General features: G+C 36.3%; 1 protein-coding gene across 8 annotated transcripts in view; it reads left to right on the top strand.

Annotated features, from left to right (window-relative positions):
• Positions 1–17,375, top strand: part of PAN3 (poly(A) specific ribonuclease subunit PAN3) — a 143,597-nt gene extending 126,222 nt beyond the window's left edge. For 4 of the 8 annotated variants that reach the window (XM_058277021.2, XM_071208172.1, XM_058277025.2 and 1 more), the window contains 6 exons: positions 651–790; positions 3,194–3,323; positions 3,775–3,839; positions 10,270–10,408; positions 14,432–14,561; positions 15,480–17,375. In XM_058277021.2, coding sequence (XP_058133004.1) covers positions 651–790; positions 3,194–3,323; positions 3,775–3,839; positions 10,270–10,408; positions 14,432–14,561; positions 15,480–15,604 — 729 coding nt within the window. In that variant the 3' untranslated portion in view covers positions 15,605–17,375. Of the gene's footprint in view, positions 1–650; positions 791–3,193; positions 3,324–3,774; positions 3,840–10,269; positions 10,409–14,431 lie in introns of all 8 variants that reach the window. The other 4 variants (XM_058277020.2, XR_009180834.2, XM_058277023.2 and 1 more) reach the window with 4 other exon arrangements.
• The last annotated feature ends 1,364 nt before the right edge of the window (positions 17,376–18,739 follow it).

Here is an 18,739-nt window from a genome sequence, read left to right as displayed (position 1 = left end):
GAACCATGTTATAAGTGTGAGTGAAAATAGTTTAGAAAGAAAGACACATGGGATGTCACTGAATTTCGCAGCATCTTCTGTGTTACAGAGAACATGCTATGAAGTCAGGTACTGCTGATACTATATTTGTAATGGGATGACTTTTCTTCAGATAATTCTTCAAATTCCCACTATATTCTGGAAGTCCTGGAAACTGAGAAAAGTGTATATCTTAAATCATGGTGATCATAGTAAAACAAATGTATACCAACTGACTTTAAATTTCTTGTCATAGTAAGAAAAAAACCCTGCTTTTTTTGGTTAAGCTTTTAAAAGCTTACAGTTCTGTACTTTACATGTGAATTGCTTTGAGTAATGTTTCTTAGAGTATGGTGCTAGAACTACCTTCATCAAAATTACCTGGGTGCTCTAAAAATGTTGGGCCTTTTCTCAAACCTCTACTGAAAGAGAACCCCTAGTTAGAGGGGCTCAGAAATCCCTATTTTTAATGAGCTCCCCAGGTGATTCTGATGAGAACCAATATTTGATTACCCTTCTCTGAGTTCTGCAGCTTATTTGCAAAGAAGCTTTTTCCATGTATGCATTAATGTCAGTATATTAAATTTGTACCTATGAAATAAAATTAAGTTATATTTATTTTTTCATGTCAGCAAGCAGATCTGATATCATTAGGAAAAGTTGTGTTGGCTTTGGCTTGCAACTCTTTGGCAGGAATTCAACGAGAGAATTTACAGAAAGCCATGGAACTGGTGACAATCAACTACTCTTCTGACCTGAAGAATCTGATTTTGTAAGTTTTAAAATATGAGAAGACTTAAATTATGATCTTAGGACATAAGCCAGCTTTTCTTTTTTAAGCTTGGGTGTTACTTATTTTCATAAGGGGCTTTTTATCAGTGATTCTAACTATTTTCTTTAGTTCCCACTACTTAAAACTAGGCAAGACACAATTAAAAAATTTTAACTTCTTCATTTTTATTGCTAAATATCTGTTTCTTGGAATAAATATGTAAGTCAGTGTGTTGAAATTAGTTTTTGGTTTGTTAAAGATTTAGTTCAAGAGCATCCTCTAGAACTGCTTGGTATAATATGGTATCCATTAGCCACATGTGCCTTTTTAAAATTTAAAATAGTTAAATAAAATTAAAAATTCATTTTCTCAGTTGTACCAGTGATATTTGTAGCTAGGGCTACTATACTGAACAGTGTATAGTATACTGAACAATTCCATCATCTCAGAAAGTTCTGACTACCTGTGATGCTCTGTGGGTGATCAGGGTGAAAGCTGTCATAAACGAAGCTTAGCTGCAGACTATGCCCATCCTCTGTCGCTAGAACAGCCAGTGCAGGGGGCATGTAGATAGAGAGCCCTAAACTGCTTCTGCTCCAGTGTCACGCGACTCGGAGGGAATCCGTGAAGAGAGGTGTGAAGCCCACTTGGATGTCTGTTACCACAGAAGGGCTTCTCGCCGTCTAATACACATCTTACATTTGGAGGAATCCAGAGGGTGGACAGCCCTGACCCTTATTATAAGTAGGAGCTGTTCTTGAGAAGAGATGCTAGGAAGTCTCCTTTGAATTTTTCCTCTTATGTTCTAGACCAGGGGTTCTTAACCTTTTTTATTCCATAGGCCCCTTTGCCAGTCGAGTGAAAACCTGCCCTTACTTAGTCCACACTACACTGTGTATTATTTAATAAATATTTCATATCCACACCAATAAGTCCCCACAAGAAAAATGTGTTTTTGAATTTCAGTTCAAGCTCACAGACCCTTTGTTAAGAACCCCTGTTCTAGAAGCAATTAGAGCTTGTTGAGCCTTATCACCAGTCTCTTAAAACTTCCAGCTGTCTCTTCTAATCTTTCTTTGTGGCCCTGGATGATCCAGTTTCTTTATGGAACAGCCCTGAGGTATGAAATTGGGTGGGAGTGGGGCTGCCCACTTTGTTTTATCACCCTGGCATGCGTGTCGTGCTTTAACAGATTACTGGGAGCTAATGGTTGGCTGGTTCTTATTAATAACCAAATAAAATGATTCATCTTTTAAATGAAAATGTTTATCTCATATTTTTTCATAGCAGTGATTCCTATCCTTATATAGGATGTCTGAGATAATCCTAGGTTATGATCTCCAAATTTTCCTTTTTAAAAAAGTGGAAGTGGAAGATCTAAATAAAACAAATTGGCCATATGATAATAATTATTGAAACTAGGTGATGGGTACATGGGGGTTCATTGTACTATTCTATTTTTATGTAGGCTTGAAGTTTTTCTTAATAAAAAGGGAGTAAACTAATAATAACTAAGAATTAAAATTTATGGAGCAGTAAACCCATGTCAGTTTCCAGCTGCCTGATGTGAATTGATTCACTTAATCCTTCCAGTAACCCTATATATTAGTTAGCACCATTAGCCCCATTTTAGAAATGACAATACTGTGGCATGAGATGTAACGTGAGAAAGTCAAATAGCTTGTTGATAAATTGAAGTATGAATAGTTAAGATATGTCAGTAGTTAGAGATGTCTTAAGAGATGACTAGTTAAGACATAGATTATCCACATGAGTATACCTACTTATTAATTTATTCAACAAAAGAATGCCTACTACAAGCCAGAAGCTGAGATACTTAGAACAAGGTGAAAAAAATTCTCCATCTACTGTAGGTTATACCCTAATGGGGAGTTGTTAATCACAAAAACAATTAAGATATTTTCAGATAGTGATAAGTCAAAGAAAATAAGGTAGAATAATAAGCAGAGAGTGAATGAGTAGGAGCCTGCTTTAATGTGATTAGGGTGTGGCTCACCTCTCAGAATAAGCAATATTGGATTATTGAAAGGTGTGAAGATTGATAATCTTTGTGTTCTAGCAGGTAGCCCATTGAAATATGCAATTATTTTCTGCCTTAGTTATAAAGACAGAATACTCAAAATATTATTAAAAGAAATTGAACTGGTCTCTGCTGATTGTTAAAGAAGAGACATGTTTACAGTTTTTCCATTGGCTTTTAGAATTTTCCTGAGAAAATAAATATAATAAAGCTTCAAATTTTAGCTTGATCTGTGATTAAAAGAAAGAAAGTTTTCTAAGTCATATACACTAATACAGTGATGGCAGCAGTAGCTGTTTGTTTGTGGGTTGTTTTTAAATGTCATGTTTGACATTCAGGTACCTCCTGTTTATTTTGATTAGGTATCTGTTGACTGACCAAAACAGGATGCGAAGTGTAAATGATATCATGCCCATGATTGGTGCTCGATTTTATACTCAATTGGATGCAGCTCAAATGAGAAATGATGTCATAGAGGAAGACCTTGCAAAGGTAACAAGTGTAGTTAAGAGAGTATATGCACACTTAAACTTGTGTGTACAGCTTGAAAACAGTAAGTATTGTGCTGAATAAAATGTTAGAATTGGTTAAAAGATGGGTTGCAGATATTTTTGTCCAAATTGCAAGTTCAGTATTTTAATTTCTTATGTCCCCTGGGCAGGGTTTTCTTCTTTTCTTTCACGGCTTTGCTACAGTCATGTGATAAACACTTGATTTTTCATGTGAGTTCCTTTAACAATTCCTAAAAGTGGTTGTAATGTCTTGAGTAGTACTAGCGAATGAAGTGGACATGTTATATGTAAAAGTATAAACAAGGTGGGGGTCTTAGGGTTTATTGTTTAAAGGTAATACACGCACAGGGTACCAGTTTTTGTATACTTTTACTTTTAAATTCAGTTAGCTGGAACATTAACATTCTCTTTCTTTTTAAACTGTTTTATAGGAAGTTCAAAATGGAAGACTGTTTAGGCTTCTAGCAAAATTGGGAACAATCAATGAGAGGCCGGAGTAAGGATTCACAGTATTTTACAATGTTTTCAATCAAGGGCACTATTTTGTGTAACAAGAATGAGTATACCTTATTCTTACTGGTTTTATTTGACAAAAGAGAAAAATTCTCACATCAAGTGACCTGAAGATGACTGTTAGCTATTAGGGTGCTGTTTCTGAAACTAGGTGCCATTGTCCTTATGGATTTTACACACATGCAGAGAACATACTGTGTTAGAAAGCACTAGTTTCTTTTGCAGGGGAGGTAGGGCACATTTGATGACGAGTGCTACCTCTGCCCTGTCTCCTTTGTGAAGCCTGGTTGAGTCAGTTTAACTTGGACCAGTTAACAAACTTCAAAAATCTGTTTTGTGCCTCTTAGCTTCTGTGAAATTGCATTTTTTTAAAAAAAATAGCTGTCATATGAGTGGTATTGGACACTGTATCACCATCTTAGACTGCTTAGTTCTGCCACATTTGTAGGTTAAAGTTAATTATCTCGTCAAGAAATGTAAGCAGAATTGGTGTCTGAACTCCATTAACTGCTGAACACAGGAAGAACAGGACTGCAGCTGTGGTGGCTATCCTTTAAGTTACTTTCCAAGAATGTTAATAAATATTGCCTGAGGGATATTCTTGACCATGAAATTCAAGTCCCCTTGTCTGTCTGGAAAGCTGAAAGATTCAGTGATTAGGATTTTCCTTAATCATTTTCCCAAGTAAAGAGAACATTATCTGTTGAACAAACTTTTAAAAACTCTTTTAGCTGTTTCTTCTAGTGTTTATCTCTTTATTTTAAAATATATGCCTAAATGCTGTTTCTTAACTTTTTTTTTCAATTTTTAATTTAGTTAATGACTTTTATCTTTCATACCCTTTTCCTTCACCATGAACATATACCTATTCTCTCTTCCCCACCTCCCTTAACCCATAAATTTTTAGTTAAAATCTGTTTTCGTTGTTGGCGTTATTGTGACAAGGTAAACATTGTTCATAGCTGAACCACATAGTTAAATCATGATTATGTTTTCTACCTTTTGTATGGTTTTTGGGGGGTTTTGTTTTTCTGTTTGCCTTATATAGAAGACTACAGAAATGAAAAAAATATTTACAAGCAATTCATTTCAGATTCTCTGCCAGAGTTACAGAAAACCTTTCAAAAGGTTAAAAATAGGTAACCTTCTTTTTTCTCTGGCTTAGAGAAATTGCCCCTGGTTGAGCTCTCAGCTAGCTCACACTCACACTTGATAACTGGAGCTTCTCTTTACTAGTGTCCTGGGAATTTTCACTGTCTCTCCCTTTGTGTTAGATACTCTTTTTCTCCCCCCCACCCCACCTTGGTTTACTCTTAATGAGGCACATCCTCCTGTAGTTTCCTGAGAAAGGTGAGTTTTTTGAGTCCTTGCAAGTCTGAATAAATTTAATGTCATCACATTTTATTGATAGTATGATTGGAAATAAAAGTCTAGATTGTCTTCAGAAGATTCTTTGCATTATTACATTTTTAATAGGTTATATATGACTTTTTTTTTTTTAAAGGAAAGAGATTTGTAGTGTGTGTGGGGAAACCTCTCTTTCATACTCATATTTGTCCTCCTCAGTCTGCCCAGTTCCCCCATCAACCCTTATTTATTGGTTTCTTACATATCCTTCTAGAATTACAAATACAACTATATATATTCTTATCCCCCTGCTAATATCTAAAGAATTTAAACCATGTATGGTAGTCTGTATATTGTTTCTTTCTCTTAACAGTTTATTTTGGAAATCTTTCTATTTAGATATGTTTAGTATTATGCCAGGCAGTATTCTAAATAGTTTATAAATACTACCTAATTCAATGCTCACAACAACTCCAAGATAGAGCAACTATTAGTATTCCCATTTAACAGAGAGAGAAATTGAGGCATACAGGTTAAATAATGTGTCCAAGGTCACAGAGCTAGTAAGTATATGAGCCAGGTTTTGAATGCAGACACATATAAGGGCATATATCCTTAGTTGTGCTGGCTAGATCAATTGGCTTGTGCAGTAGTGTTAGATAGCTCTTGCAGATAGGCTTACCAGTGTGTAGTGCATAAGGGTGCCTCACCGACAATCTAGCATCAGTGAATTTTAGTACACTTTTATTTTGTATTTAATGAGCGTGGTTGAGATATCTTTTTATGCTTTTGATCCATTTCTGTCCCCTTTTCTGCATGTTCCTATCTTGTGTCCATTTTTATTTTTCACTTTGGTTGCCTGTTTTTATAGATGTATAGAAGCAGCATGAGAGATTTGCATTATGTGATAATGTTTTTTCACTTTGTCATTTTCTTTTGACTCTGTGTAATTTTTTCCCATGCAAATCATTTCCATATGTAGTTTAGTTGATCAGACTTCTTTTATGCCTCGTTTTTTTAACAAATCAATTTTATTGATACATATTAATAAAGCATAAATCCATCCAAAGTATAAAATCAGTGGTATTCAATTTAATCGCGTATTTGTGCATTCATCATTTCAGTCATTCTTACAGCACTTTGATTATTCCAATAATAATAATAATAAAAAAACAAAACTTACCACCTCTTAATCTCTTTATGCTTCCCCACCATACAGAGCTGCTATTCTTCTTCCTTCTGTTTAGTATATTTGTATTTATATTTTGTAAAAACAGTCATATACGCAATATCACCCACATTTGTGTTTCACATGAGGTTTTACTGTCTTACTCAGTCCCGTGTTACAGTGTTTAGCTTTCCTTCTAGTAATGTACATGACCTTAGACTTTCCCTTTCAACAACTGTCGTACCCATATAATAGCACTGCTAGGTACAGACACCATGATATGCTTGAACATATTTCTGTTCATTTCCGAAGATTTACAAACAACCTTTTTACCAGTTCTGCACAGATTAACCTTCAGCTGTCCATTTTCTACCCTCCTCATATTTTCCGGTGACCTGTATTCTAATTATTAACCCCATGAATTTACACAGTATATTTAGTTCATAATAGCTATGCCTTGACCTTGAGTCATAGTTAGAAAGTTCAAAAGGCCTTTTCTGCTCCAGGGTTATGAAGGGAATTTCCTATGAATTCTCTAGAATGTTTATGGTTTCATGTTTTAGTATCAAAATTCTTTGTATATTTCGGCTTTATATAGAGTGTGGAGTATGAATGCCAATTTTTCTCTGCCCCGCCCCCAGGAGACTTACCCAGTAGCCCAAATGCTAATTATTAGTCTAGCTTTTCACCATTGGTTTGAGGTAGTACCTCTTAACTGTTTTAATCACTGAAGCTTTGTACGCCAGTAGTGTTCTTTCCTGTCTCCATCCTGTTGTGTATTTTTTGTATTTTCCTGCAACTGTTTAATTTTTCTGTATAAATTGTAGAGTTTTTATTTTTTAAAAATCATTGAGCTTGATGCTATTTTTATCCTGAAAATAACATTATGTTTATGAATAAACTTAGAATTTGTATATTTAGCTGTTCAGTCATCTTAACCAAAAACACGGTATGCATTCTATTTGCTAACGTCTTATTTTATGTAGTTTGATAGTACCAAGTTCTTCATATAGTAGAGCACACTTTTGTTCTTAGGTACTTTTTCTTGTTGCTTTTATAAATGGGATTTCCCCACCAGCCCCATCCTATCTTCTTATACTGCTTGTTATTGACGTATCTCAAATCACTTGATTTCTGTAAACTTTGTACTGCAATACCTTATTGTTTGGGTAGTTTTCCAGTAGATTCTCTTGTATTTCCCAGGTATGTGGGCATATCCATAAAGTAATGATCATTACATTTCCTCCTCTCTGATATCTGTACTGTTAATTCCTCTTGAGTGATTATGTTGGCTACTATCTCCAGCCCATCAATAGGAGTGATGATAGTTTTGTTCAGAATTTGAGGCATTGTCCCACTGTCTTTTAAATACCAGATTGATTGAAAGCCAGTTTGTCTCCAGATCCTTTCTCTCCCCCCAAATTTTTATGATCTTTATCACTGGTATTCAGAGATTCACAATGGATGTACCTTGGTTCATTTTGATGAGATAGCAGGTAGCCCCTTTTAATCTTGGAAATTTATGTCCTTCAGTTCTGAGAAATGGTCTTTATTTTTTCTTTGAGAATTTCTTCTCTCTTTCTGAAATTCCTGTTGGTTGTATGTTAGGCCTTTGGGCTTGATTTTTCTAATTCTCTCTTCTGTTTTATCTTTTTGTTCTTTCTAGGCAATTACCTCAACTTCTTCTAAAATTAAAGTTTTCTAATCCTTCTTTGAAGTTTAAAATTTCTGCTCATAGTTTTAATTTCCGAGGACTGTTATAGTCTCTTGAGTGTTTCCGTTTTATAGTATCCAATTCTTCTTTCTCTGAGGTTGTCAAGTACAGATTTTTGCTTTTTGTTTTTGTCTTGTTTTTAGGTTTTGTTCTGTTCCCCACAGTATCTTAAAGGAAACGAATTTGCTTCATTTTGTTTTGTTTTCTCATCAGAAGATTTCTGATCCTTGGCTTTCTATTCATATAAAGAATAAATATTCATATTAAGGTGCCAGGAAGCTGTCTGCGCACCAGGGATGTAGAATGTTGAACTTTGCTGTATGATAAAGCAGTGTGTTAACTATGATAAAGCAGTGCTGTTACTTATGATGAAATGGTGTTAAATTGTTATGTATGAATTTTGTTTGTTTTCGGTAGACTCCCAAGTGCTGTATTTCTCTTGGGGAGGTCAGCATCCTCTAAAGGAATCGTTCAATTCAGTGTGTGGTATAAGCCTGACTGCAAGGTTTGGGGAGCCAAGGAGAGGGAAGGTGTTTGTCAGTTCCTCCCTACCCCCCATTCTCTCATCCCTTGCTCTGCCACACACTCCTGAGGTTGGTGTGTCTCAGATTCACCATTTCTAGAAAGTAAACCTCTAGATTTCTGCCAGGCAGAGGTGGAAGTGGAGGGTGAGATGTAGGTTATCCATTTGTGGTTTTCAGCCTCAGTGCAAACCTATACCTTTAGGACAGGAGAACTTGGATTCCTGAGCCTCTCTAGTTTGTCTTGCTTCTGGTTTGTTTCCTCCTTCCCATGCCCCCTATACTATTAGGTTTCAGTTTTTTCAGACCTGCCAAGTGTTACCTTTTAATCATCTACTTTCCATCTTTCAAATGTTGTGACCTTTCTTTCTGTCTGCTTTTGTTGCTTCTTCTGATCCCTTTGTCTCTGTGTATTTATACCCTTTTTAAAACATATAAATCAGTTTAGTTGGATTTTGAAAAGGAGCACAGAGATAAATGGGTATGTTTAATCTCCATTTTATTTGGAAGTCCCTGGAGTGACCTTTGTACAAAGCACATACATAATTGTGTTGAAACCATATGATGGGTTTCCCTCCGTGTTCTTAGAACAAAGATCCTGTTTAATATGATCTAAGCCTGCATAGTGTGGGGCCTTTTCATCCTTCCTTCAGATCTGCCTTTAAAAAAAAACAAATTGTGTTTTCTCCCCTCCCCTTCTTGCCTTTTTTGGCTCTCTTCTTGCCTCCCTCCTCTCCGCCTTCCCTTTGTATTCTCTCTTTTTCTCCTTTTCTTTCTCCCAACTTCATTCAGCAACATTGACCATTCATAAGTTTCTTAAGTGCTCCATACTTGGGCTTGGCCCTGCACAAATGCTGATAACCAAGAAGTGACCCTTCTCTTGGAAAATCACCCATTATATCCTCTGGAAAACTTTCCTTGCCATTCCAACTGAATTTCTGTTTCTGTACTATCCCGTATCTCTTTTTCTTAAGAACACTAAACTCTGCAGTTACAACTTTTATTATATGAATAATACCTGTTTTCCCTGTTAGACTGGAAGTTCCAGAGGTCACTGAAAACTAACTGTGATTGTTGTCTGGTCATTTCTCCAGTTCTTTGCAGCTTGCTTTCAGGTGGAATGGTAGGAAACCAAAATCTACCTCCTTTTTGTTCCCTAAACAGTTTTCAGTTTTATGCTCCTCATTACACTGGAACATATATCTGATCATTTCACTCTACTCGGTCACCTAAGGCTGAGGGGAGGAAAAAGATGTTCACTTTCAACCTGTGTCTAAAGACAGTGAAAAACTTTTTTTTTCTTCCCCATTTTGTCTTACGGTTGGGGTTGAAATAAAGGAAGTGATATAAAACAGGGATTCTTAAAGGATATTGATTGCCCTGGAGAACTGAGAATTAAAATAGGGAATTCATCCACTTTTGAATCAGTGAAATGAGTAAAAGAAATCCATTGGCAATCTGTGCATAATAAAATTTGGGAAAAAATTGTTGTAGCTTCCTTATTACTACTGTTGAAGGATTTTTTAAAAAAAATCACTGCATACACACACACACACACCCTCATTTCTTATTTATTGGGGGAAAAAAACTAGTTCTGAATCTGAAGAGTTAACATATGTCCGACATACAGTATATGTTGATGTAAAATATTAACTTCCCCTAGGTTTCAGAAGGATCCTACCTGGTCAGAGACTGGAGACCGTTATCTGTTGAAACTCTTTAGGGATCATCTCTTTCATCAGGTGACAGAAGCAGGTGCTCCCTGGATTGACCTCAGTCATATCATTTCTTGTCTTAACAAGGTAATTTGTATCTGGCTATTTCAGACCCAATTGTAGAATCGCATCTTTTACAAATATTAAAAGACCAAGACCTACAAAGACATTTTACTAATAATTATGAGTTGCTCCTAGTTAATAACATTTTATAGAACAGGAAGATTTTTCAATGCTTGCATGAATAATTGCTGGATTTTGTTATTGTACGTCTTCTTATTGTGATAAAATATCACAAAATGACTGCTTTTTCCCCCTTTCTACAATTCCTTATTTGCCTATTATTTTGTTACACCAAATAAAACAATGGGAAAAACAGAAAAAAATTTGTACTTAAACATTTTTTAAAAATTAAGTTCCTTTGTTCTAATTAGTTGTGAGCCATATTGAAGGTCCTGAATGTTATCAATTAATATATTATTAACTGCAGACTAATCAAGTATTATAATAATAAAAGTACATTACAGGTAAAGTCAGTAGGCCCGGCCATTACCACTTAAGTGGCTTGATGAACTGACTAAATGGAGCTGTGTCATAAGCTTATTTGAGAGTGCCTTGAGCTTTGTGGTATTGAAAGAGCTGTAAGAAACATAGTTTACAGTGGAGAGAAGGAGATGCATTTTCCTGATGAGTTACTTGGAATTACAGATCTTCAAACTGGTCTATAGAGATAAATTCTAATAATTGTACAGGTTAATGTCTAAGTCAGGGGTCAGCAAACTGTGGCCCATGGTCTAAACCCAGACTGTGGCCTCTTTTTGTCCAGCCTGCAAGCTAAGAATAGTATTTACATTTTTAAAGGGTGGTTAAAAAAAGAGACCACAAAAAAAAAAAACCACAGAAGAATATGCGACAGAGACTGTAAGTGGCCCCAAAGCTTAAAACATTTACTTCCTGGCCCTTTGGGAAAACCTTTGCTCATCCCTGGTCTAACCTGTCCCTAAATTACAAGTACTAGAGAAGAAAACACCTACTACAGTCTGGCTTGGAACTATTAATGTATAGTGCTCCAGCCTTTCAGAGAAAATGTTTTTTTACTATTTACTTCAAACTCTTTACAGAGTATTGTCAGTAAACCTACATTAAGGCTGTATCTACCATTGGACTAACCCAATATGATTTTTCATTTGTTTATTTTTAAGAGGTACCAGGGGGACTGGATGTGGGTCTAGTAGTTGAGCACCTGCCTCCCTCATGGGAGGTCCTGGGTTCAGTTCCCATTGCTCCTGAAAAAACAAATAATAAGCAAAAACAAATGAGAAAAGCAACGCAGGAAAGCCAATGTGGCTCAGTAATTGAGTGCTGGTTTCCCACATACAGGGTCCTGGGTTCATTCCCTGGTATCTCAAACAGAAAAAAGGAGGTCCAGGGATCAAACCCCAGGACCTCATACATGGGATACATAGGAAGCAGGCACTCAACCAACTGAGCTACATTCATTCCCCCCAAATAAGATTTTTTTTTTTTTTTTTTTGGCTTTTTTTGTTTGTCCCCCTCCCCCCATATGATTTTTAGGTATGCATTTCCCCTTTATTTCACTTCAGGGGATAACATTTTTCTTCCAAGCAATGCAGAGAGAATAATTCTACCACATCTTAGAAGATAATAGTATCAAAATACCAGTAATGTAGAAGAGGTATAAACACTGACAAGTAGATCCTATGGAAGAAACCATGAACATGTATCTTAAGAGAAGATTGAATATTAGGATAATTGAAAATTTGAAGAAAATACTATTTTGTATCTTAGATTAACTAGTAGTAAATAAAATTTATTCCAAATCTGAAAATGTGACACATTTCTAAGGTTGGAAACAATATAATGATTTAAGAGAGAAGGATATTCATATTGATTTTATAAAATTTAAAATTTTACATAAGCTTATTTTGGTGGAGATGATGGCAGAAATAGTTGGCAAAATGGTTTGAAAATTTAAGCCTTCAAATTATTTGTAAACATTTTAACAATTAATGAAAAAGAAGGGAAAATATATGTTGAAAACTAATAAAAATAAAGAGAAAATCATGATAAGACAAGATATTTAAAGACTAAGGTTAAGTATTTATGCTTTATCAGGACCTCATTAAAATATTATTGCCAAATCCTGATAAGTAAGTGGGTAAAGTTCATAAACAGGCATTCAGGCAAGCACAAGTAACAAAAGTAAAGGGGGAAATGGACTTGGCCCAGTGGTTAGGGCATCCGTCTACCACATGGGAGGTCCGCGATTCAAGCCCCAGGCCTCCTTGACCCGTGTGGAGCTGGCCCACGTGCAGTGCTGATGCGCGCAAGGAGTGCCCTGCCACGCAGGGGTGCCCCCACGCGCAAGGAGTGTGCCCCGTAAGGAGAGCTGCCCAGCGCGAAAGAAAGTGCAGCCTACCCAGGAATGGCACCGCCCACGCTTCCCGTGCCGCTGACAACAACAGAAGCGGACAAAGAAACAAGACGCAGCAAAAAGACACAGAAAACAGACAACCGGGGGAGGGGGGGGATTAAATAAATAAATAAATCTTTAAAAAAAAAAAAAGGTAAAGGGTAGCTAACACTAGTTAATAAAAAAGTGAAAACTAGACTTGCAAGGCACTATTTTGGTACCTGGTGCTTAGTTTGCTAAAAGCTCCTGTCCTTTATCCTGAAAGCAGTATACCAGAAGTTGGGTGGCTTTTATAATGGGAATTTGTTAGGTTAAAAGCTTACAGTTCTGAGTCCATGGAAGTGTCCAAATCAGGGCATCACCAAGAGCTGCTGTCTCACCAAGTTGCAGCCGTGGGTGGCCAGGCACAAGGCGGGGCATAATGGGGCTCTGCTGTCTCTGCCTTCCCCAGCCTTCCCTCCCTAGCTCAGGTGTGGGCAATCAGGCATATGGCTCATCTCCCCCCTCTCCTTTGGTCCTTAGGTCTTTCAGCCTGGGGCACGGGGTGCTCTTTCCATACCTGTGCTCTGCTGACTTCCAGCCTCCAGCGTCACGACCTCTCTTCAGCCTCTGGGGGTTTCTCTATCTCTGCTCTTTTTTCTCTGTGTATCTCCACATGTTTCTCCTCTTTATAAAGGGCCACAGTAAAAGGAGTAGGCGGGTCATGCCTTACTGAAGTGACCTAATCAAAAGGAAGGTCCTTTAACTGAATCTAATCAAAAGGTCCCATTTACAATAGGTTTGCATGCACAGGAATGGATTAGCTCTAAGGACATGATCTGTCATGGAATTGATGGTAAATTGGTACATCTCATAAATCAACAGTGTTAAAAATTGATATCCATTGAGAAAGCTATTTGGTTCTTTGTATTAAGCTAAAAAATTTACTCATGCCTTCTTATTTATTATATTTTTAAGGATTTCTCCTAAGGGAGTAATTCTATCAAAGAAAAATTTAACTAAATGAATATGCTCATTGCACTGTAATTCATGATACCAAAAAATGAGAAAATATTGGGGGGAAAATTATCGAGTGTCAACTGGTTGGAATATAATGCAAACAAGAGTTTACACATGGGGAAGCAATGTGGCTCAGTCAGTTGGGCTCCCGTCTACCATATGGGAGGTCCAGGGTTTGATTTCTGGGGCCTCCTGGTGAAGGCAAACTGGTCCAAGTAGAGATTAGTGCAGCAAGATGACACAACAAAAAGAGACACAGAGGAGAGATGATAAGACGCAGCAGCCCAGGGAGCTGAGGTGGTGCAAGAGAGTCAGCATCTCTCTCCCACCCTGGAAGTTCCCAGGATTGGTTCTCAGTGCCACCAGAGAATACAGGCAGACACAGAAGAATGCACAGCAGATGGACACAAAGAGCAGATAATGGGGGGGGGGGGGTTGAGTTGATAAATCTTAAAAAGAGTTTATGCATGAAGGATAGGTAGAATCATAGGGCACAGTTTATGTTTGAAAAGCACCTTGAGTTGAAAACTGTGCATACTACATACTAATGAGTGATGTAAAATATCTGGAAGAGAATATGGAGGAAAAATTCATATATCATTGCAGATGTTCTAAAACAGATAAAGTAGATTCTCTTCTGCATGATACTAACTTTCTATTTTGTGTATCTGTTTCAGCTAGATGCTGGTGTGCCAGAAAAAATAAGCCTCATTTCCAGAGATGAGAAGAGTGTACTTGTGGTGACTTACAGCGACTTAAAGCGCTGCTTTGAGAATACTTTCCAAGAACTAATTGCAGCTGCGAACGGTCAGTTGTAGTATTGCTTACAAAGCATGCAGGACCTTGCTGAGGGACTTAACCAGTAGCAGATTGCACTACAGCCAAACTGTTCATCATCTCATTTCACATGTGGGAAACCAACAGGAGATGAGCAGAGCTGCTTGCACTTCAGTCAGGTACACTGTTACTTGAAAGGAAGAATGTTTCACTTCTCCTTCTCCTAGAGCTATGGCTGCCATTGGAGGCTATATTCTGTGAAGAATTTATTTTAGATTAAGGAGCACCATTAGGTGAATGATGTTCCTGCTTTTATTTTTTCCACTTGTATATGCACTAATTTTAATTTTTTAAAGACTTTTTTTTGAGATCTTTGAACTTTTGCCACATTGTATACTTATTAAGGGAAACTATTTGAAAGGACATTATTGGAAAACAATGCTGGGCAGCATTTTTGTCACTGAGGTTTGCAGAATTTGCTCTTTGGGGGATGGGTTGCCCTGAATAGCATAATGGACCAGGTAAATAATTTTCATAGAAATACACTATAGTGATAATTCTCGTGTGAGTATTCATGTGCAAGCTCTGTATGCCAGCCACCACTGTTAGTTCAAATCGGGGTTTTTGTTTTGCTTTGTTTTGTTTTTAAGGGCACACAAAGAGAAATATCAGTGAATTGTTGGGCATGAATTCCCCTAGTAATTGATTTAAATCCTTTCCGAGTAATGATTGGATAAATAATAACCAAAGGAGCACATATAGCTCTTTGCTCCAAATTAACCAAGTATGTTTCCCTGCTAGATGCATTTACTTGTATGCAATTTTTTTTTTACTAGGAAAAGAAAAAAACCAAGAAATTGTGTTAAAGACCTGAAGTTCAGGAGTATAGTATTTTAGGTTATTTACAGTTTGCTTTTTTTGTATAAAGTTCTATTCTTTGAACCACAGCTTTATTATGGTACTTTACACTGGACACAGATACAAAAGACACTGTTAAGAAGATTAACGAAACACAGCAGTGGTCTGGCATCAAGAGCTTTCTCAAGTTTGACAGCCTGAATCTGGAGGGATAACAATCTGCTGTGCCTTTGCAGTCACTGCTTAGCCCAAAGTAAGAGTACTTTTGATAATAACTCACTATGTGGGATATTCCTAAGTCAATCTCAAAAGTTTGCAGTTTTCCTCCTCTTTCTTAATATTTGGACACGCAGTTGTCGCCAAACTTGGGTATTCATGGAATTTATAGTTTAATGAAATACCTGTACTTTGATACTGAAGACTGCCAAATACATAGGAATTTTTCTTTCTTAAAAATCAGTAATGAAGACTATGTATCCTTTCCCAGCACTGAATGTTTTACTAGCACTGGGTGCTCACCATGCAACTATGAAGAAAATGTGGAAACTCAAAAGGTCAGGATAGACTTCCAAGCACTTGCAACTGATGTTACTGTCGTCAATTTTAATAATTATACATATTTGTGGTTTTCAGAGAAGTTTTTAATATTTCTCTGTCTACTTTTTATAAGCTTTAAAATGATTTTCTCTGCCTTGAGATTTACATCAAGATAAAGCCCCTTTCTTCACTCGAAAGATTTGAAGACAGGAGACGCATCTACACCTTTTAAGAAGTGTGGTTGAGGCCACGTTTGGTAGCATCAGTTGTTGAGTTAAGAAGAAAATCAGTTACTGCATTTGATCTGGATGGATTTTAAAAGAACATAATGTTCAATATTCAAAGGATAATTAACATTTGCCACCATAATGTTCTTTTTTTATGTAAAAGGAACAAGAACTTGGAGACATGAACATGCAAAAGTCTTTTATCATTAGCTCATGTATTTGAGGAAGAGCAGCTGTCTTTTTATATGTTTTTTGACAAATCATATTGTAATTCTTTTGTACAAAAAAGAACTACTTGTATTCTAGAAGAAATATGAAATGCTTAATTTATAAGCGGGCTGGAGATTTTTTCCAATATTGTTTTCTTTGAAAATGAAAGGGGATCATCTATTTTAGTTTTAGGGTTTGGGAACTTTTTGAAAATTTAATTTTTGGACCAATGTTTTGTGAAAGCTAAGGAAGGGCAGGGGTAAAAAATATTAGGGCTTAAATTTCTCATTCTGTATAGACCAGCAAACTTCCCTCTGCAAGGCAAGTTCAAATCACAAACCCAAGAATGTTTGCATCTTAAATGCTAGTTTGCTTCAGCCCCTAGTAACCTCAGGACTTGCTTTGAATATTAAAAGGTAGACAGCTGATATGTTTTCATGAGTAAATATTGTCAGTCAGAAAACAGTTGGTGTCAGGTAATGCATATTTTTTTAGCTTTGTTTTATATTTATTTTTCACTTCATTTTTTATTGGGAATGGTTTTCAAAAGAACTCTCAATTCTGCTTAGGTGTTTTTTTTGGGGAGCCCTCTTTTCCATAGTGTAATTCTATTTAGGAGGTTGTCTGAAAGTTAAGTCTGTCTAATTCATAGGAAGATTTTAATATCTGAAAACAGTCAAATTAAGGATATAAATGTTCCATACTTTCCTGTTAAAACAGATGAAAGCACAGAAAGGACAACCCATGAAATCATGTAACGTTGGTCATTTCAATTTTTTGTACCTATTTTAAATTCTGTTAGTATATTTACTTCATTGTAAATATTTTTGAGGGTACCTTTGTATTTTGCTTTTGACCTTGGTTCTGTGATTTGGATGTCAACAACTTCCCTGAAAAGCACCGGTATGTTAAGGTCTAATGGTCATGATCCCAATATGTGTTATTCATCTTTAACCCTGTTTTCAGTCTTTATGTGTACAGCAGTATTTTTAATAAAGAATTACAGAAATAAGTTTGTCTTTTTTGCACCAGTTCATATAGTAAGGTGGTTTATCCAGAATTTAAAAGATTGTATATTTCCTACATATGTGGGAGGAATTCTGTTGGATGAACTGATACGAGGTTTATTCATTCATTTAATGAATACTTGTCAAATGCCTACTGTGTCCTTGGATCTAATCTAGGCACTAAGAAAACAGATACAAGGGCTTGTTATTTACAAAATGTATAGTTATACTCAAACATTTCTATATAATACCTGGCTTATAGTATAGTTGAGAAGTCCTGCTTATGTGAAAGGTTAAGGTATAAATGATAGCTAGTCTCTGGTTTAGTACCTAGTGAGTTTGCCATATAGGTAAAACCTACCCTCTAAACCTTTCAGAAACATAATTCAGGTTATAAGGATTCAGAAGAAAACTATAAATAGGGCAGAGAGTTAACATTTGTACAATATAGGTTGTGAGTTTTTTTTTTTAATTAAATTTTTTTAAAAAGAAGGTTTAGATACATAAAAGTTACATTAAAAATATAGGGGATTCCCATATGCCCATTCCCTCCCCCTCCCACATTTTCCCACATTAACAACACCCTTCATTAGAGTGGTACATTTGTTACAGTTGATGAATACATATTGAGACACTGCTACTAACTGTGGACTATAGTTTACATTATAGATTAAATTCTGTCCCACACAATTTTATAGGTTATGACAAAATACATAATGACCTGTATCCATCATTGGAATGTCACACAGGACAATTTCAGTGTCCTGAAAATGCCCCCATGTTACACCTATTCTTTCTTCCCCCTCCTCTCAGAACCTCTGGTGGCCACTGCCTTTATATCAATGATACAAGTTCTTCCATTGCTAGAATAATAAATAAGTCAATAGTAGAATAATAACTCTACTTAAGTCCATTGTTCATTCCCCAACTTGAGGACTTTGGGATGGTGATGCCCACCTTGTTTCTAATTGATCGGGGATTTAGATCCCATGGGGCAGATATATGGGTCTATTAATATCCTGCCTGCAGTTACATTATTTGTTCCTTGGGATGGGCATTGTCCTTCATCATCTGCTTGTTAGTTGTCCTGGGTGAGTCCAATGAGCTGGAGAGTAGGTGTTGCAACTCTGCTGAGATTCAGGGCTCAACTGACATGGACAGACCAAAGATTTAAGTCTCTGGGACATATATTTATCAAGTATAGTGCTAATTCTAGGTTCATATAAAAGAGCCGTGTGTAGGGCAAGTATGTATAAATGGAGGGTATAAATTCCAAGGTGAGTGAGTGTTTTATTGTGGGACTTTTTCCAATAAGTTTGAAAGTTGTCAATAAAAAAGTTGGAAAAATATAATACAGAATAAAATGTAG

The sequence above is a fragment of the Dasypus novemcinctus genome, chromosome 15 (assembly GCF_030445035.2).
Source record: "Dasypus novemcinctus isolate mDasNov1 chromosome 15, mDasNov1.1.hap2, whole genome shotgun sequence".
Classification (NCBI taxonomy): domain Eukaryota; kingdom Metazoa; phylum Chordata; class Mammalia; order Cingulata; family Dasypodidae; genus Dasypus; species Dasypus novemcinctus.
This window is presented reverse-complemented; position numbering and strand designations above follow the sequence as displayed.